General features: G+C 43.3%; 1 protein-coding gene across 1 annotated transcript in view; it reads left to right on the top strand.

Moving 5' to 3' along the window:
• The window catches only part of UBE2R2 (ubiquitin conjugating enzyme E2 R2), an 87619-nt gene that overhangs the window by 61875 nt on the left and 4213 nt on the right, over nucleotides 1-21531 (top strand). The window contains exons 3-4 of the mRNA XM_062208072.1: nucleotides 10599-10696; nucleotides 20657-20791. Of these exons, the coding sequence (XP_062064056.1) occupies nucleotides 10599-10696; nucleotides 20657-20791 (233 nt within the window). The remainder of the gene's footprint in view (nucleotides 1-10598; nucleotides 10697-20656; nucleotides 20792-21531) is intronic.

Raw genomic sequence — 21531 nt, 5'->3', positions numbered from 1 at the left:
TCCGATGCCAGGAGCCAGGAACTTTTTCTGGGTCTCCACACAGGTGCAGGGGCCCAAGGACTTGGGCCATCTTCTGCTTTCCCAGGCCATAGCAGAGTGCCATATTGGAAGTGGAGCAGCCAGGACTCGAACTGCATCCATATGGGATGCCAGCACTGCTAGTGGTGGCTTTACCCTCTACACCACAACATCAGCCCCTACTCTGCTTCTAATCCAGCTCCCTGCTAAATGTGCCTGGGAAAGCAGGTTCTTGGGCCCCCACCACCAGTGTGGGAGACCAAGATAGAGAGTTCTGGCTCCTGGCCTAGCCCAACCCTAGATTCTTGGGGCCTTTTGGGGAGTGAACCAGAGAATGCAATATGGATATCTCTCCCTGTCTCTCTTTCAAATAAATTATTTGAAGATTTATATTGAAACACTTTTTGAAAATTAGTTTGGGAGAGTATGAGACAGAGAATTGGTTCACTTCCAACTGTCTACAACAATCAGGGCCAAAGCTGGAGCCAGGAACTCAATCCTAGTCTCATATATGGGTAGCAGGTACACCACCCCCCGCTACTGTTTGAACCGTCACCTGTTGCCTCGCCTTGTTGCACAGAAGCAGGAAGCTAGAATCGGGAGCAGACCCCACACTTGAACCCAGGCATACTTGGGGAGCGAACCAGTGGATGGAAGACCTCTTCCTCTGCCTCTGCCTCTCTGTAACTCTGCCTTTCCAATAAAGAAATAATTTTTTTTTTTTTTTTAATCTCATACAACTGAGGCTGATGTTGTGGTGTGGTGGGTCAAGCTGCCACCTGCGAATCTGGCATCCCATATGGGCACCTACTGGTTTGTGTCCCAGTTGTTCCACTTCTGATTCAGCTCCCTGCTAAAGTGCCTGGGAAAGTAGCAGAAGATGGCCTAAGTGCTTGGGCCTCTGAACCCACGTGGGAGATAGTGATAGAGCCCTGGCTGTTGCAGCCATCTGGGGAGTTTACAGGGGATGATGGATCTCCCTCTCTTCTCTTTGTAACTTTGCATTTCAAAAACAAACAAACAAACAAACAAAACCTCATATAACTTTAGTGTCTTTTTCAAAACTCCAAAGTGTAGTTTAACAATATTAGCTAAACTACAGACTTCAGTTGGAATAAAGTGTGGAATATGGAACTTAAAAGCATGTTAATGGGTCCGGTGCCATGGCTCAACAGGCTAATCCTCCGCCTTGCGGTGCCGGCACACCGGGTTCTAGTCCTGGTCGGGGCGCCGGTTTCTATCCCGGTTGCCCCTCTTCCAGGCCAGCTCTCTGCTATGGCCCGGGAGTGCAGTAGAGGATGGCCCAAGTCCTTGGGCCCTGCACCCACATGGGAGACCAGGAGAATCACCTGGCTCCTGGCTTCAGATCGGCGCAGCGGCCATTTTGGGGGGTGAACCAACGGAAAAAGGAACACCTTTCTCTCTGTCTCTCTCTCTCTCACTGTCTGACTCTGCCTGTCAAAAAAATAAAAATAAAAAATAACTTCTGTATGTATTAGAATTTTCAAATCAGGCTATATATCCTAATTATAGGGAGGAGCATCTCTTTTCTCATCTTACCTCTCAAGATTTATTCATTTGTTTGACAGGCAAAGTGACTGGAGAGAGGTAAGATAAAGAGATCTTCTGTCTACTGTTTAACACCCCAGATGGCCACAAGAGCTTGGGACTGGGCCATTCCAAAGCCAGGAGCTGGGAATTCCATCCAGGTCTCTGTGGGTGGCAGGGACTTAAGTACTTGAGCCATCACCTGCTGCTTCCAGGACAAATTTAAAGAGAGCTAGATAGGGATTAGAACAGCTGGGCCTTGAACTGGCACTCTGATTTGGGATCCAGGTGTTTCAAGGGGTGGCTTAACCCACTGCATCACAACACCTGCCCCAGGAAGTTAGAATTTGCTAAAAGAAATTCTGGACACTTTTATTAACCTGGATAGTGCCTGGGCTAGATACCCTTCATTTTACATTTTAAAAACTACCATTCTAGAGTTTCCCTCCCTCCCTCCCTCCCTCCCTCCCTCCCTCCCTTCCTTCCCTTGAGGTGAAAGTATTTGTAGATCTTATGCCTCCTCTTAACTTTTTTTTTTTTTTTTAAAGAATGGTTCTGTTGCTGTGGCATAGAGGGTAAAGCTGTGATACCAGCATCCCATACATAAAATCATCCATTTAGAATGAAAAATTCAATAGCATTTAGTACCTTTACAGCGTTGTGCTGGTGTTCTGTCTAATTGTAAAGCATTTCTTTGACTTCAGTCTAATGCACCATACATATTTAAGCATTGGCTAACCATTTTCATGTCTCCCCAGTCTCTGGCAAACACTAGTTTACTTTTTTTTTTTTAAGATTAAAAAATTTTTTTTAAATTTATTTAATTTATTTTTTTTTGACAGGCAGAGTGGACAGAGAACAGTGAGAGAGAGAGAGACAGAGAGAAAGGTCTTCCTTTGCCATTGGTTCACCCTCCAATGGCCGCCGTGGCCGGTGCGCTGCGGCCGGCGCACTGCACTGATCCGAAGGCAGGAGCCAGGTGCTTCTCCTGGTCTCCCATGGGGTGCAGGGCCCAAGGACTTGGGCCATCCTCCACTGTACTCCCTGGTCACAGCAGAGAGCTGGCCTGGAAGAGGAGCAACTGGGACAGAATCCGGCGCCCCGACCAGGACTAGAACCCGGTGTGCCGGTGCCGCAAGGTGGAGCATTAGCCTATTGAGCCGTGGCGCCAGCCACGATTTTTTTATTTATTTGAAAGGCAGAGTTACGCAGAGGCAGAGAGAGAAGTCTTCCATCCACTCGTTCGCTCCCTAATGGCCACAATGGCCGGAGCTGCACTGATCTGAAGCCAAGAGCCAGGAGCCTCTTCCAGGTCTCCTGCGTGGGTGCAGGGGCCCAAGGATTTGGGCCATCTTCTGCTGCTTTCTCAGTCCATAGCAGAGAGCTGGATCAGAAGTAGAGCAGCCGGGACTTGAACCAGTGCCCATATGGGATGCTGGTACCACAGGAGGAGGTTTAGCCTCTTCTGGGTTTCCCACACAGGTGCAGGGTCCCAAGGAGTTGGGCCATCTTCCACTGCTTTCCCAGGTCAGAGCAGAAAGCTGGATTGGAAGTGGAACAGCCAGGACTTGAACCGAGGCCCATATTTTACTTTCATCCTCAGTGAATTTACTTTAGATATTTAATTTTTTTTAAAGATTTATTTATTTGAAAGGCAGAATTAAAGAGAGGCGGAGACAAAGACAGAGAGAGGGGTTTTCCATCCTCTGATTCACTCCAAATGGCCTCAACGGCCAGAACTGAGCTGATTTGAAGCCAGGTGCCTCTTCCGAGTCTCCCACACGGATGCAGGGACCCAAGGGGTTGGGCCATCCTCCACTGCTTTCCCAGGCCACAGAGAGCTGGACCAGAAGTGGAGCAGCTGGAAATGTAACCAGTGCCAACATGGGATTCTGGCACTGCTGGCAGCAGCCTTACCCAGTAGGCTACAGCGCCAGCCCCAGGATATATTAATAGAAGCATATAGTATGCAACTTTTCCTATCTGGATTTTCTTTTTTGTTTTTAATAAGGAGCAAACTTTTTCTTTTTTTAAATTTATTTATTTTATTTGAAAGGCAGAGTTACAGAGAGAAAGGGAGAGATAAATATAGATCTTCCCTCTGTTGGTTCACTCCCCAAATGGCAACAATGGCCAGGGCTGGACTGGACCAGGCCGAAGCCAAAAGTCAGGATCTTCATCCAAGTCTCCCACGTGAGTGCAGGGACCCAAGCACCTGGGCTATCTTCTGCTGCTTTCCCAGGCATTAGAAGGGAGCTGGATCAGAAACGAGCCACTGGGACTTAAACCAACCCCAATATGGGATACCAGCATTGCAGGTGGCAGCTTGACTGATTACACCACAGTGCTGGCCCTATCATATCTGGATTTTCACTTAGCATTTTCTCAGATCCATCCTCCTTGTAGCAATGTGCTTGTATTTTATTCCTCTTTATGTGGATAGATAAAATCCTGTTTTATGTATATACCATAATTTGTTTCTGCATTAATTTGATGAATACTTTTTTTGTATCCTGTTGGGATCCAGGGTTAGTAATGCAGTGTACATGCCTGTACATGTAGTATTTAATGGAGCACCTATTTTCAGTTTTTTTTTGGGGGGGATGTACTTAGGAATTGTGGGGTTAAATAGGAATTCTGTATTTAACTTTTGCAGATACTTTGTCCACAGCTGCTGGACCAGTTTAATATTCCTGTCAGCAGTATAAGAAAATTCCCCTTTCACTATATCTTCACCAGTATTTATGATTTTCCTCATCTCTCTCTCTCTCTCTCTTTTTTTTTTTTTTTTTTTTGACAGAGTGGACAGTGAAGAGAGAGAGACAGAGAGAAAGGTCTTCCTTTTGCCGTTGGTTCACCCTCCAATGGCCGCCGCGGCCAGCGCGCTGCGGCCGGTGTACCACGCTGATCCGATGGCAGGAGCCAGGTGACTATCCTGGTCTCCCATGGGGTGCAGGGCCCAAGGACTTGGGCCATCCTCCACTGCACTCCCTGGTCACAGCAGAGAGCTGGCCTGGAAGAGGGGCAACCGGGACAGAATCCGGTGCCCCGACCGGGACTAGAACCTGGTGTGCCGGCGCCGCAAGGTGGAGGATTAGCCTAGTGAGCCGCGGCGCCGGCTTCTCTCTCTTTTTTTAAAAAATATTTTTATTTATTTGAAAGAGCTGCAGAGAGAGGGAAAAATAGACAGCATCATCTGCTCCCCAAATGGGCGCAATGACCAGGCTGAGCCAGACTAAAACCAGGAGTTTCATCTAGGTCTCCTACATGGGTACAGGGGCCCAGGGATTTGGCCATCTGCTGCTGCTTTCTCAGCCGCATTAGCAGGGAGCTGGGTTGGAAATGGTACTGCCAACTGGCACCCATATGGAATGCTGGCAGTGCAGATAGGCTTAACCTGGTGCAGCCGGGAGCTTAGACATTTAGTCCACAATACCGGCCCTCACCCTCCTTTTTAAGTTGTAGCCATCCTTAGGGGATGTGAAGTGATATGTCATTGTGGTTTTGATTTGCAACTTTCTAATGACTAACAACTTTGAGTAACAATAAATTTGCTTTTTGGCCATGTATATATCTTTGGAGAACTGGCTATCCTTTCCCTACGTTTTATTTATTTATTTTTTTAAATATCTATTTATTTATTTGAAGAAGTTACACAGAGAGAGGAGAGGCACAGAGAGAGAGGTCTTCCATCCACTGGTTCACTCCCGAAATGGCTGCAACGGCCGGAGTTGTGTCATTCTGAAGCCAGGTGCCTCTTCCTGGTCTCCCATGTGGGTGCAGGGCCCAAACACTTGGGCCATCTTCTACAGCTTTCCCAGGCCACAGCAAAGAGCTTGATTGGAAGAGGAACAGCCGGGACTAGAATCACTGCCCATATGTGATGCAGGCGCCGCAGGTGGAGGATTAACCTACTGCGCCACAGCACTAGCCCCATGTCTTTCAATTTCAGTTAGATTTTTTTTTTTAGGTGCCAATTATAAATGGAATTGTTTTCTTATCCTTTTTGGTATATTCATTACTAGTGTATTGAAATAAGACTGAGTATTGATCATGTATCTAACAACTTTGCTGAATGTTAGTTCTAGTAGCTTTTTTTGTGGATCCTTTGGGATTTTTCATATATATATATACATATATATATATATGAAGAATCATGTTTTCTGTAAATAGCGATGGTTTTATTTCTGCTTTCAATTAATGTTTCTTTATTTCTCACTGTACTGGCAATAAACTTCCAACACAATGTTGAATACCAATGTTGAAAGCAGGCATCGTTGCTTTGTTCCTAACCTTAAGAAGAAAACGAATCAGTCTTTCATCATTGAGTTTGTTGTTGGCTGTGGGCTTTTCGTAAATGCCTTTTATCGTATTAAGGTACTTCCCTCTTTATAGTTTTCTGAAAGATCAATTATTTATTTATTTATAGAGCCACAGAGGAGGGGAGAGAGAGAGAGAATATCTCCCTTCTGCTGATATACACTCCCTAAATAACCATAACAGCTAGTTCTGGGCCAGGCTGGAGCCAAGAATTGCATTCAGATCTCCCACTTGGTTGGCAGAGGCCCAACTACTTGGACCATCTTCTGCCTTCCCAGATGCTTTAGCTGAAAGCTGAATTAGAAGCAGAGGAACCAGGACTCTAATCAGTACTCTTATAAGCAATGGCTTAATTGCTATGCCACAATGCTTGCCCCTAGTCTGTCATTTTTAAATGAAAACTTGTTCATGTGATTACCCAGAAGTGTATCTAAATTAAACTCTGAGCCAATTAACATACTCCTCTGGTCAAATTTTTGTGCTTTGTTCTTCAACAATATTGGGCTATTCATTTTTTTTTAACTTGTTTTTTTTTTTTTTTTAATTTTTATTTATGTATTTATTTGACAGGAAGAGTTACAGACAATGAGAGAGAGACAGAGAGAAAGGTCTTCCTTCCGTTAGTTCACTCCCCAAATTGCCGCTACAGCCAGAGCTACACCAATCTGAAGCCAGAAGCTAGGTGCTTCTTCCTGGTCTCCCATGAGGGTGCAGGAGCCCAAGCACTTGGGCCATCTTCTACTGAATTCCCAGGCCACAACAGAGAGCTGGACTGGAAGAGGAGCAACCAGGACTAGAACCCCATGCCCATATGGGATGCTGGCACCGCAGGAGGAGGATTAACCTAGTGTGCCATGGTGCCGACCCCCAAAAAACTTGTTTTTAAGATTAATAAATATATTTATTTGAAATTAAGAGTGACAGAGAGGCAGAGGCAGAAGAGGGAGAGAGAGAGAGGTATTGACTCCCCAAATGGCTTCAATGGCTGGAGCTGGGCTGGTTTGAGGCCAGGAGCTTCTTCCAGATTTCCCATACAGGTGCAGGTGTCTAAGGGGTTGGGCCATCCTCCATTGCTTTTTCAGGCCATAGAAGAGAGCTGGATCAGAAATGGAGCAGCTGGGACTTGAACTGGCACCCATATGGGATGCCAGCACTGTAGACAGCGGCTTTACTCACTAGGCCACAGTGCCTGCCCCTAAAAATGTATTTATTTGAGAGCCAGAGTTACAGACAGAAAGGGAGAGGGAGAAAGAGAGAGGGAGAGGGAGGGAGGGAGAGAGATAGAGAGATAGAGATAGAGGTGTCTTCCAAACATTGGTTCACTCCCCAAATGGCCTCAATGATTGGAGGTGGGCTGATCCGAAGCCAGAAGCTTCTTCCCAAGTCTCCCACAGTGGTGCAGGGGCCCAAGCACTGGGGCCATCTTCTGCTGTTTTCCTAGGCCGTTAGCAGGGAGCTAGATCAGAAGTGGAGCAGCTGGGACTCCAGCTGGCACGCATAATGGGTGCCAGTGCCATGGGCAGAGATTTAGCCTACTGCGCCACAGTGCCGGCCCTGGGCTATTTACTTCTGGAGTATGTAGAATAATGGGTTTCCCACAATTTTTAACCTCCTAATTCCTGGTACCTGTAAATATGTTAGGTTACATGTCAATGGGGAGTTATGATCAGCTGATTTGAAAATAAGGAGATATGTTGGATTATCTTGGTGGGCCTGATGTAATCACAGAGTCCCTTATAAGTGGAAGAGGGAGGCAGAAAATGAATGAAAGATGTGATTTTGGAAAGGTCAATAGAAAAGAATATTGCTTTGAAGATACAGGAAAAGAGGCCAAGGTCAGAAGATGCCCTGTAGGAGCCAGGGCATTGTTATTGTCTTCTCTCCCCTCTCCCTGTTCCCCTCCCACTCTTCTCCCCTCGCCTCTCCACTCCGACTCTTCTCCCCTCCCCTTTCCCTCCTCTCTCTTTTTACCTTATTTCTGCTAACTATAATAGGGTTTTAGAATACATTTTTTATAGTATATTCTCACTTTATGAGCTATACCTCCAGCTTAAAATTTAATCATGCTTTCCAGTTTTAGAATAAATGCCCAAGAGATATTTTACTTAGCCTTTCTTTTCTATTGAATTGCACTCTGTATTTTATATGGTAGGCTATTGACATGTGTTTGAATTAATCTTAATGTACTTGTGGATTAGGTCCTATAATCTTAAATGGTTAATTCTTCAAACCATATAGTGAGATCAAGATTGCTGTGAGGTATATTTTGACTTATATTAGTTATAGTTATTGAAACTTGCAATACATAACAGTGCTGATTAAAGCATCTCTCAGGGCTGATTTTTAAACAAGGTCAGATTTTTTTTTTTTAAACTTTTATTTAATGAATATAAATTTCCAAAGTACAGCTCATGGGTTACAATGGCTTCCCCCTCCCAAAACTTCCCTCCCACCCACAACCCTCCCCTTTCCCGCTCCCTCTCCCCTTCCAATCACATCATGATTCATTTTCAATTCTCTTTATATATATACAAAAGATCAGTTTAGTATAAATTAGGTAACGATTTCAACAGTTTGCCCCCATATAGCAACACAAAGTGAAAAAAAAAATACTGTTGGAGTACTAGTTATAGCATTAAATAAGAGTGTACAGCACATTAAAGGCAGAGATCCTACATAATATTTTTTTTAAAAATTAATTTTCTATGCCATTTCCAATTTAACACCAGTTTTTTTTTTTTCCATTTCCAATTATCTTTATATACAGGAGATCGATTCAGTATATAATTAGTAAAGATCTCATCAGTTTGTACCCACGCAGAAACACAAAGTGTAAAAATACTGTTTCAGTACTAGTTATAGCATCACTGCACATTAGACAACACATTAAGGACAGATCCCACATGGGATGTAAGTACACAGTGACTTCTGTTGCTGACTTAACAATTTGACACTCCTGTTCATGGCGTCAGTAATCTCCCTAGGCTCTAGTCATGAGTTGCCAGGGCTATGGAAGCCTTTAGGGTTCGCTGACTTTGATCTTATTCCGATAGGGTCACAGTCAAAGTGGAAGTTCTCTCCTCCCTTCAGAGAAAGGTACCTCCTTCTTTGATGGCCCCGTTCTTTCCACTGGGATCTCACTAACAGGGATCTTGTTTTTTATTTACTTTAGATATAGACATATCTGAAAGCAAAAGAGTATTTGGTTTGTTTTTGAGACTCCTGAATCTTGAGTTAAAATTATGTGTATTTTTTTTAAAAACAGGATAATGTTTTTTTTCTAAACAAGAAATGTGCAGTGGGGAGCAAGATGCTAGTTAGGACACCCATGTATCACTTCAGAATACCTGAGTTCAGTCTTTGGTCCTGCTCCTGAATCCAGCTTTCTGCTAACGTGGACCCCAGGAGGTTGTGATTATGGCTCAAGTAATTGGGTTCCTGTCACCCATGTGGCAGTCTTGCACTGAGTTTTTTTCTCCTGGCTTCACCTCCCAACTATTGCAGGCATTTGGGGAATGAGTCATCAGGAGGTTTTAGTCTCTCCCTCTTCTCCCCTTCCCCCTCCTTCCTTCTCCTCACTCCCTTCCTCTCTCTGTCTTAAATAAATATATAAATAAGTATTTTAAAAAATGCATCTGGAGGGGCTGGCATCATGGTGTAGTGGATTAAGCTGACACCTGTGACAGCATCCCATATGGGTGTTGGTTGGATTCCCAGCTGCTCCATGCTAACACAGGGAACTGAAAAGCAGTGGAGGATGGCCCCCAAGTACCTGGGCCCTTGCACTTACATGGGAGACCTGGAACAAGATCCTCACTTTGGCCCAGTCCAGCCATTGTGGTAGTTTGGGGAGCGAGCCAGCAGATAGGAGATATCTCTATCTCTTTCCCTTCCAACCCGCCCACCCACCGACTCACTCTTTCAAATAAATAAATAAATCTTTTTTTTTTAAAGATATGTCTTGGAGACTGGCAAAAAAAATATTAAGAAAAGGGGACCATGGCCGGCGCTGCGGCTCAATAGGCTAATCCTCCGCCTGTGGCGCCTGCACACCAGGTTCTAGTCCCGGTCAGGGTGCTGGATTCTGTCTCGGTCGCTCCTCTTCTAGTCCAGCACTCTGCTGTGGCCCGGGAAGGCAGTGGAGGATGGCCCAAGTCCTTGGGCCCTGCACCTGCATGGGAGACCAGGAGAATCACCTGGCTCCTGGCTTCAGATCAGCGTGGTGCGCCGGCTGCAGCACGCCAGCCACAGAGGCCACTGGGGGGTGAACCAACAGAAAAAGGAAGACCTTTCTGTCTGTCTCTCTCTCTCACTGTCCACTCTGCCTGTCCAAAAAAAAAAGGATGGCGCACGTCCTTGGGCCCTGCACCCATGTGGGAGACCCGGAGGAAGCTCCTGGCTTGGAATCTGCGCAGTTCTGGCCATTGCGGCCACTTGGGTGTTGGGCCAGTGAGTGGAAGACCTTTCTCTCTCTCTGCCTCTCCTTCTTTCTCTCTGTAACTCTTTCAAATAAATAAATAAAATATTTAAATTTTTTTTTAAAAAGTTTAATTCTTTAACTTTGATTTAGAATGTGGAGAAAATGCAGAATTATTTTTTCCTTAAATGAAAACAAGTTTCTGATAATAAAGGAAAAACTTCAACATAACTTATGTCCCTTTTTGTGTATCACCTTTTCAGTATTTACTGAATGTTATATTTGTGTCTTGCAGAATGGAGATGTATGCATTTCGATTCTTCATCCGCCTGTAGATGACCCACAGAGTGGAGAACTACCCTCTGAAAGGTGGAATCCTACTCAGAATGTGAGGTAAAGTATTATGTAAGAATAGGCTGTTTTTGAGTAAGTCTTTATGTTCTTTGTCTCTGGTAAAGTAAAATTATACATTGTCCTATAAAATGTACAAAAGAATCCTCTCAATCTTAAGTTGTTTTGTCTTCACTTAGAACTTCATATTGAAGAGTTGTGTCTACAAAGCAGTACTGTGTATGATTCTCATTTCCCTGTGTTTGCCATGAAGGAGATTTTCTTTTTTCTTCCTTTTCTTAAGATTTATTATTTTTATTTATTTGAAAGCAGAGTTACAGAGAGAGAGAGAGAGAGAGAGATCTTGCATCTGCTGGCTCACTCCCAAATGGGCACAATGGCTGGGGCTCTGCCAGTCTAAAGACAGGAGCCCAGAGCCTCCTCTAGGTCTCCCATGTGGGTGCAGGGGCCCAAGGACTTGGGCCATGTTCTACTGCTTTCCTAGGTGCATCACCAGGGAGCTGGATCAGAAGTGGAGCAACCAGGACATGAACTGGCACCCATGTGGGTTGCTGGCATCGCAGGCATTGACCTTACCAGCTATACCACAGTACCAGCCCTAGAGATTTTCAAGTCTGAATTCTTCCTGCATTGTCCTTTGGCTCCCAGCACTTCTCTTTGGATTGATTTCTTTATTATCTTAGGATTCTTACTACTTAGTCTTTAGAGAAGCAGAATTGCCTTTCCATACAACTTTTCTTTTTTGTAAGATTTATTTGAAAAGCAGAGCAGTGGGTAGGGAATGATGAGGAGTGGGGGAAGAGAGAATGAGAGGCAGGTGGGCTGTCATTCACCAAATGACTGCAACAGACTGTCTAGACCAGTTGAAGCCAGGAACCAGGAACCTCCATCCTGCTTTTCCCATGTGGGTAGCAGGAGCCCAAATGAAGAATGGCTCCTATGAATGATTTATTAATACAGAGGTCAGAGAGGGCGCAGATCCAGAAGGTCAGGCTGTCTCCTTCTTGGTTCTGGAGACCAGAGACAGTTCCCAAGGGCAGAAGAGTAGATGGGTAGTATGGGCTGAAGGACAAAGCACAGAGCCGTAGGGGTCATTCTCAACCCTTGAAAGATAATGATGGAATTTGCCCTGCTAAGTTTTAGATTTGGTTATTTTGTTGTTTACCTCCTTTTATTTCCTATACTTATTCCACTGTTGTATTTTGGAAGCAGATCATTTATCGATTGGTTACACAGGTTCAGAGATAGGAATTTTGACCCAGGATGATTATACCCCAGACCAATCTCATAACTGAATTACATGATGAGATTTAGAATTTTGAGTGTGTGCTATTTTAGGTGGAGCTATGGGACTTACTTATTTGAAGCTCAGATGCAGTCATTGAATGTATTTTGTCTATGAGACAACAAGACTTTTAATATCACAGCAGACATAACTATTCAAAGTTGAATTTTGTCTGCAAAATGTCAAAATTCAAATGCCTGGTGCCTCAGAATGTGATCTTATTTGGAAATAGGCTAATTGTGGATGTTAACCAACATGTATGTTGTAGTTTTAACTTCTAAAATTTTGTCTACAGAGATTAGCACAATGCATCTACAAGCAAGGGAGCATCAAGGAAGCTGACAAATAACAGAAGCTAGGAAAACAGAGAGGATTCTTCCCTACAGCTTTCAGGGAGGGAGCATAATCTGTCAACATCTTGGTTTTGAACATTTGTCCTCCAGACAGAGACCATAACTTGTTGTTTCAAGTCACCCAGTTTGTGGTGCTTTGTTATATCAGCTCTAAGATACTAATACAGCCATCTAGAGTAAGGGTTTACTTTCCAGCTTTCTGACTTGAACAGACCCAATTTCATGTCCCCTATCTCCTAGTGGACTTTAAAATCTCAGCATTAGTACTTATTTCCAAAGTTGAGTAAATCCTTAATGTGTCAGAGCATCAATTAGAATATACTTGTATTTTTCTGGCTTTGAGTTATCTCTTAATTTCTGACACCCTGTCTTCCTAGTTTAATTGTGGTAGATACATATAGTCAGCCCTCCAAACCCATGAAGATCAACAATATGGTATGTATGTGTGTGTGTGTGTTGTGCTCATACAGTCCTGTTTTCTCCTTATTCCCTAAGCAATATAATACAGCAGTTATTTACATAGCATTTACTTTGTATTGGGTATTACTACTAATCTAGATTCAATTTAAATTATCAGAGGATTTGCATAGACTGCATGCAAATACTATGCCATTTTACATAAGAGATTTTTGAGTATCCATGGATTATGGTATACTGTGAGTCTAGAACCAATCCCAAACCCAAGAAAGCACTTTTTTTTTTTTTAAAGATTTATTGTTTTATTTGAAAGAGAGAATGATTTTCTATCCATTAGTTCACTCCCCAAATAGCTGCCATAGCCAGGAACCAGTAGCTTCATCCAGGTTTCCCATGTGGGTTGCAGGGGTCCAAGTGCTTGAGCCATCTTTCGCTGCTTTTTCCCAGGCCATTAGCAGGGAGCTGGATTGGAAGTGAAGCAGCCAAGACATGAACTGTGACCCGTATGGCGGCTTTGCAGGCAGCAGCTTTAACGGCTTCACCACAACACTGCCCCTGGAATTGTATTTTTAAAATGTTTTCCAGAGGCCAGCAGTGTGATGCAGCAGGTTAAACTGCTACTTGAAATGCTAGCATCCTGTATCAGAGTACCAATTCAAGTTGTGGCTGTTCACTTTTGCTCCATCTTCCTGCTGATGTTCCTGGGAAGGCAGTAGAAGATGGCCCACATGCTTGGGGCTCCTGCCACCATGTGGGGAACCGGGATTGAGTTTCTGTCTCTTGGGGTCAATCTTCATTAAGCCTCAGCAGCCTCCTCAAAGTTTTCAGTTGTTCTTTTGTGAATGCTACCACATGTGTAGATTAGACGGTGGCCAATGGTGGTGGACTTAATTTGAGTCTACATGTCCAATGACAGCAGGTTGATATGAATTTTTTCCTTTCCCATTTTGGCTTTGATTTAGCGCTGTTTGCATGACACCTGTGTTCTGGTGCAAACCCATTGCAAAATAAGCCCATATTTAATTTTTGATTCAGTTGATTTTGTACTTTGTGTTTTATCATTTGGGTTTAGGCATTTCTCAGTGCTTTGTTCATTTGTGTACTGCCTGTAAAATCCTAAACTTCATTTCCTCTAAATCATGGATTGAACTGTTCATATTTTAAGCAAAATATGTATTTAGCCTGGATTTTTGCTTCTGGTGGCCCAAGTTTCTCAAATCTGGGATTCTGTGTGGTCCTGGAAGTATAAGTGATTGAGCAGATCACATCATTTCACTTTCCATTACTTCTCCAAATGTCAAAGCAGTTTTGAGTTTCTCTTTAAATTCAGCCTCCCTTTTATGAACAGAATCTGTTTTAAAAATCTAAATCTGGCTGGCATTGTGGCATAGTAGGATAAGCCTCTTCCTGTGACTCCAGCATCCCTTATGGGCACCAGTTCTAGACCCAGCTGCTCCACTTCTGATCCAGCTCCCTGCTGATGTGCCTGGGAAAGCAGCAGAAGATGGCTTAAGTGCTTGGGCCCCTGCATCCACGTGGAAGACCCAGAAGAAGCTCTGGGCTCCTGGCTTTGGATTGGCCCAGCAGCAAACATTGTGGCCAGCTGGGAAGTGAATCATCAGATGGAAGATTTTCTAATTTTGCCTTTCTTTTCTTTCTTCCTTTCCTTCTCTCTCCCTCTCTCCCTCCCTCCTTTCCTCTTTATTTATTTGTTTATTTGAGAGGTAGCGTTACAGACAGGGAGATAGAAAGGTCATCTTCTCCTGCTTTCCTAGGCCATAAGCAGAGACCTGGATCAGAAGAAGAGCAGCCGGGACATGAACCAGTACTCATAGGATTGCTGATGCCACAGGCGGAGACTTAGCCTACTACACCACAGTGCCAGCCCCTCTAACTTTGTCCTTCAAATAAATAAATTAAAAAAAAAAAAACTTTAAAAGATATTAAAAATCTAAGTGTAGGGCAAACGTTTCATTCCATGGTTAAATTGCTGCTTGGGGCACCCACATTCCATATTAAGAGTACCTGGTTCAAGTCACAGCTACTCTGCTTTCTATCCAACAGAAAGCTAGGAGACAGCTGGTGATAGCTCAAGTATTTCGGTCACTGCCACCCACGTTAGAGACCTGGTTGGAGTTCTGGCTCGTGGCTTTGGCCTGGCTCAAAATGTTGTGGGCATCTGGCTAGTGAATCAGTGGAATGAACATCTCTTTATTTCTTTGTTTCTCTGCCTTTCAGATAAAATGAAATTAAACAGGAAAAATTTAAAAAGTTTTATCTACATACCTGTGTTATAATATTTACAGATTCTGGGTGATGCATGAAAATTCATCTTAAAGTACAGTACATAAAACCTAATTCTAGGGTGTTCTTGGGAACCTCAGCCTTATTTCTTTTGTATCTTATTTTTTATGCCAAGATCTTGTATCTTTCTTTAAAAATTTTTATTTATTTATTTAGAAGTCAGAGTTACACACAGAGAGAAGGAGAGGCAGAGAGAGAGAGAACAGTCTTTCATTCACTGGTTCAATCCCAAAGTGGCTGCAATGGCCAGAGCTGTGCCAATCTGGAGCCAGGAGCTTCCTCCGGGTCTCCCACACAGGTGCAGGGGCCCAAGGACTTGGGCCATCTTCAGCTACTTTCCCAGGCCATGGCAGAGAGCTAGATTGGAAGTGGAGCAGCCGGGACTCAAACTGGTGCCCATGGGGATGCTGGCACAACAGACTGCGGCTTTAACCCACTGTGTCACAATGCCAGCCCCCTCCCTCCCCTTTTTTTAATTGGTAACTAGTAATAGGGCTAGCTATAGTTTTTGATGAAGTTAAGAGATAGGCTTATGGTATGTCAGAGCTTTGTGTTTTCTCTTTTGAAGATTTACTTATTTAAAAGAGAGAGAGAGATCTTCCATCCGCTGTTTCATTCCCTAGATGGCTATAACAACAGCCAGGAGTCTAATCTGGGTTTCCCACATAGGTGGCAGGGGCCCAAAGACTTCAGCCCTCCACTAGCAGGGAGCTGGATTAGAAGTGGAGCTGCTAGGACACAAATCAGTGCCCATATGGGATGCCAGCATTACAGGCGGTTTCTTCTTCCGTGCCACTAGCTAGCTCCAGACTGCACCTTCTTTTTGTGTGTGGAAAAATATCCTATTATAGCAAGTGATGCATTAATGTATTAGAAGTCCAGGCTTCATTTATTCTGTTTTAGGTGTTAAGAACACATTAAGAGGCTATGGTGGGGCTGGTGCTATGGCTTAGCAGGTTAATGCCCTGGCCTGAGGTGCCAGCATCCTTTATGGGCACCGGTTCTAGTCCTGGCTGCTCCACTTCTGATCCAGCTCTCTGCTGTGGCCTGGGAAGGCAATAGAGGATGGCCTAGGTCCCTGGGCCTCTGTGCCTCCGTGGGAGACCTGGAGGAAGCTCCTGGCTCCTGGCTTCAGATTGGCACGGCTCCAGCTTTTGTGGCCAATTGGGGAGTGAACCATCGGATAGAGGGCCTCTCTCTCTCCCTGTCTGCCTCTCCTCTCTCTATGTAACTCTTTCAAATAAATAAATGAAATTAAAAAAAAAAAAAAGAGAGAGAGAGAGAGAGAGAGGCTATGGTGCCTTCAGATGTAATTTTAGCAGATTTTGATGATATAATTTGAGAATATACAATAGTTCCTCCCTTAGCCAGGGTTTCCCTTTCTATGGTTTGTTACCTATAGTCAAGTAGTCTGAAATTTTAAATATTCCAGAAATAAGCGGTTCATAAGTTTTAAGTTGTAGGGTGTTTTTGTTGTTGTTTTATTTTCTTTTTAGATCTGTTTATTTGAAAGGCACATAGAGAGATCTTCCATCTGCTGGTTCATTCTTCAAGTGGCTGCAATGGCCAGAGCTGGGCTGATCCGAAGCCAGGGGCTGCTTCCATTCTTCCACGTGTGTGCTGGGGCCCAAGTATGAGGGCCATCCTCTGCTGCTTTCCCAGATGCGTTAGCAGGGAACTAGATTGGAAGTGGAGCAGCCAAGACTTGAACTGGTGCCCATATTGGATGCCAATGCTGCTTTGCCCCTTAAGCCACAATCCTGGCCCCAAGGTGTAGGATGATAAAAATCATTCACTATTCTACTTGGGAAATGAATCATCCCTTTTTGTTCAGTGTGCCTATGTTATATATGCTACCCACTAGTTGTCGCTAAGTAGCTCTCTCAGTGGCCGGCGCCACAGCTCACTAGGTTAATCCTCCACCTATGGTGCTGGCACCCCAGGTTCTAGTCCCGGTTGGGGCATTGGGCTCTGTCCCGGTTGCTTCTCTTCCAGTCCAGCTCTCTGCTGTGGCAGAGAAGGCAGTGGAGGATGGCCCAGGCCCTTGGGCCCTGCACCCGCATGGGAGACCAGGAGGAAGCACCTGGCTCCTGGCTTCGAATCAGCGCAGCGTGCCAGCCGCAACGTGCCAGCCGTAGCAGCCACTTGGGGGGTGAACCAACAGAAAAAGGAAGAACTTTCTCTTTGTGTCTCTCTCGCTGTCTAACTCTGCCTGTCTAAAAAAAATAGTAGCTCTTTCAGGACCCAGATGAAGTATGATGGTATAGCAGTGTTTATGCTCAGGACTCCGTTATTTTACTTAATAATGGCCTCAAAGCACAAGAATAGTAATGCTATAATTTAGGATGTGGAATGGAGAAGCCATGAAGTACTTCCTTTAATTAAAAATGTGAAAGTATGGGGCCAGTGTTGTGTTAAGCCACTGCCTGCAATGCTGGCATCCCATATGGGTGCCAGTTCGTGTTGTGACTGATCTACTTCTGATGCACACCCCTGCACATGGTCTGGGAAGAGCAACAGAATGTGGTTCTGGGGCTTAGGGCCATGGACCCATTGGGGACCCAGATGAAGCTCTGTTCCATCCATCTGGGAAATGAACCAGCAAATGGACAGTCTCTCTCTTTCTCTTTCTCTCTCTCTTTCTCTGACTTTGAAATAAACCTTAAAAAAAAAAAAAAAAAAAAAACAAAAAACACACACACTACAATAAGAAGTACAATGAGATAACAGAGAGAGAGGCAACTACAGACTATGAGTATATTATTACATCTTTCATTATTAGTTGTTGCTCCCTTACTGTTCATAGTTTACAAATTAAACTGTCATAGTTTCTCTTGCTCTCAGTCACACAGACACTGTGCATACACACGGAAAAACCATAGTTTGTATAGGGTTCAGTACTGTCTGTAATTCAGTACTCTCTGTAGTTTCACCCATCAACTGGGATCTTAGAATGTATCCCTTGTGGATGAGGAGAGGGGTTCTATTGTATATCAGAGCATTTTAAAAAGTGCTTTGGAAGATTTTTGGAAAATTGGGTTAAAATGCCAGGGTATCCTTTGAGTGTGATTCTGGTGCTTGCTTTTCAGGGCTGGCAGAAACCCTAAAAAAAGGGAAGTGCTAGCTCTAAGGTACTAGTGATTCTTGATTATGGAGGTTGCATATTGAATCAAATGCCCACTCACTGCAGAAAGAAGCCTCCCCTTCCTCAGATAGAAAGCCTCAAACTAGATTTCTAAAATTATTTATTAGAAAGAAAATATCTTCCATATTCTGGTATACTCCCCAAATGCCCATAAGAACCAGGGCTGGTTCAAGCTGAAGCTGGGAACTAGGGACTTAATCTAGGTCTCCCCACGTGGATGGTCCAAACTCAAATACTTCAGCTGCTGTTGTCCAGGGTGTATGGTAACAAGAAACTGGATTGAAGCAGAGCCAAGACTTGAACCTTGGAACTTCAGTATGGGCTGCCAGCATCCCAAGCAGTGACTTGACTTCTGTGCCAAATGCCCACCCAAGATTTTTTTTTCATTGGATTTGTGTGCTGACAGGTGGGCTGGGTAATTATTGCTGTTACCCATGGGATTTCAAGATTTTTTTTCCCTTTTGCATTAAACACACAAACTGTATCATTTGTCTTGCATCAGCTAAAAATATTTTTGGGGGGCTGGCATTGTGGCTTAGTGGGTAAAGCCACTGCCTGCAATGCCAGCATCCTCTATGGGCACTGGCTTGAGCTCCACTTTTAGGATGTTATGTCAGTCTATTTTCCATGTTGGCAGTTTCTTCAAAACTTTTTAATGTAATTACTAAAGAAATCCAGAAAACTCTTGGGAGAAGGTTGGGGGCAAAAGGAATTTTTTAAAAAAATTTATTTAATTAAAAAAAATTTTTTTTTGACAGGCAGAGTAGACAATGAGAGAGAGAGAGAGAGAGAGAGAGAGAAAGGTCTTCCTTTGCCGTTGGGTCACCCTCCAATGGCTGCTGCGGCCAGCGCGCTGCTGCCGGCACACCATGCTGATCCGAAGCCAGGAGCCCGGTGCTTCCTCCTGGTCTCCCATGCGAGTGCAGGGTCCAAGCACTTGGGCCACAGCAGAGAGCTGGACAGCAAGAGGAGTGACCGGGACAGAATCTGGTGCCCCAACCAGGACTAGAACCCAGTGTGCCGGTGCGCAGGCGGAGGGTTAGCCTATTAAGCCGTGGCGCTGGCCAGGAATTATTTTTAACCTAATAGAAAGGAGTGTGTGTGTGTGTGTGTGTGTTATAAATGGGTTTTAACTGGATTGGAAAATTTTCTTAGAAACTACCTTTTTAGGCCAGCGCCTTGGCTCACCAGGAGGAGGCACCTGGCTCCTGGCTTCGGATCAGCGTAGCGCGCTGGCCGTAGCAGCCATTTGGGGGATGAACCAATGGAAGGAAGACATTTCTCTTTCTCTCTCTGCCTGTCAAAAAAACCTACCTTTTTATAATTCTGTATAACCAAGATACCCTTTTAATTTTTGATTTTTCATTAGCTTTACTTTTTAAAAATTAATTTTTTTAAGGAATACAAATTTCTTATGTACCAAGATAGCCTTTTTAGGAAAAGGTTTCATCAAATCAAACATCCAATTGCCTGGCTCCTTTCCTTTATTTTTTCACTGGGGGCCAGGAGCAAGAGGCTGTTTTCCAACACAATGTATAACCTTGGCACCAGTGAGAAAAGGTAAAGAAATTTTATTTTTCCTCCCATTTCCCCTAACATACCTGTTAGGGGAATAAAACCCTAGGATCATTTGGAGCATCGTTGGTATCTGTCACGCTTTCTTCACTGTTTTAACTAATAGAAAATTTATTCCTTAATTTTTATCTATGATGATATTGCCTCTTTGTATCTTCCACTAGACTTGAAAGCCCTAGAAGATCAAGAATGGCTTCTAAATTGCTCACCAATGTACATCCAACATCTCACTTGATGCCTGTTAGTAAACTTACTTAGTAAATAGTTTTGAATAAAGATTTCTATTATTCAGAGACTAGTTCTCCCATTTAAAGGCATTAAAAAAACTTTTCCTTTGTTTTCCTACTGTATGTCTTCCTTTATAAGTGTGGAGAAGAAATATATAGTGCATCTTAGGTTTTCACATCTAAGAAAACACAGTAAAAATACAGAGCAGCATCCTTTTTTACCCTCTTCTATAATCAAAAATGAAAACAAAATACTGCCTTGAATTTGATCCTAATTTATTTTATGCTTTTTTTACCATTAGAATTAATTTGCTATTTTCTTAGTACACGCTGTTTGATACTTCCAGATACACAGCTTTGGCAGATTGAACACGTACCAGTTGATGTGGTGACTTCTAGAGTTCACTTTTTGCCCTGTAGCATGAATCTTATGCTAGATGTACAGAGTTCCTCTGTTTGTCTCCCAGTTAGCAGCTTGTTTCTAGCTTCTAATTCAGTTGGGTGTTGAAAATAGAATTTTATGATCAATTTCCATTCACCTAAGACCTCAAATATTACAGTCTGAAGTTAAGTTGTAGCAGAATAATTTTAAGGGAGGGAAAACTGAAAATCCACTTGTTCTTTCTAAAATGCAGAATACTTTTCGATACTGTGACTATGAGTATTCATAGCTGACGCCTTTTTCCTGTTTTCTAGGACTATCCTGTTAAGTGTTATCTCACTGCTTAATGAGCCCAACACCTTCTCCCCAGCCAATGTGGATGCCTCAGTTATGTTCAGGAAATGGAGGGATAGTAAAGGGAAAGACAAAGAATATGCTGAAATCATTAGGTAAGGAGCTTTGTTTTGTTTTCTGTTTGTTTACTTCACATCTACAGAACTAAAGTATATCTGGAACTAATGGGTTAAATCAGGATAGTTTCTCTCAGATTTATATTATGGGAAGATACCTGTCTGGGCCCAGTAAGCCTGGCTGTTGAGAGACTACACACTAGATTCAGATGATAATGAAACAACAGATCTGATCTTTCAGGTGCTTAACTAGTCAAGTTTGTAAACTCTCCCTCTTTATCATTTTAGGGGTCTTATACTGGACTTTCATCATGTGTATTAAGTTTAGCAAATATAATTACCCAAAATATTCAAGACATTCCAAGTATATAAAAATAGTAATCTTAAATCTAATTTTTAATTAATGAAACTCCATCATTTATTGACATTTTTAACCATGGCAGCAATGCTGTGGTTGTCCTCATTGTCAGCATTACTAATAGTAGGGACATCAAAAAGTTCATGGAAAATGGAATTTTAAGATGTTTAGTTTGGTGCAGAAAACTTAATGTCTGCATAGTTTTTCATAATACACATTTTTAATGAACTTTTTGAAGACCTTTATGCATGGATTTAAATACTTTTTTGCACCAAAATACCTTTTTAATTCAGTTTTCCTTTTTTTTTTTTAAGATTTATTTATTTATTTGAAAGAGTTACACACACACACACACACACAGGTCTTCTATCCGATGGTTCACTCCCCAATTGGCCTCAGCGGCTGGAGCTGCGCTGATCCA

The sequence above is a fragment of the Lepus europaeus genome, chromosome 12 (genome assembly GCF_033115175.1).
Source record: "Lepus europaeus isolate LE1 chromosome 12, mLepTim1.pri, whole genome shotgun sequence".
In the NCBI taxonomy this organism is placed as follows: domain Eukaryota; kingdom Metazoa; phylum Chordata; class Mammalia; order Lagomorpha; family Leporidae; genus Lepus; species Lepus europaeus.
Note: the sequence above shows the minus strand (reverse complement) of the source record. Positions and strands in the feature narration are given on the sequence as shown.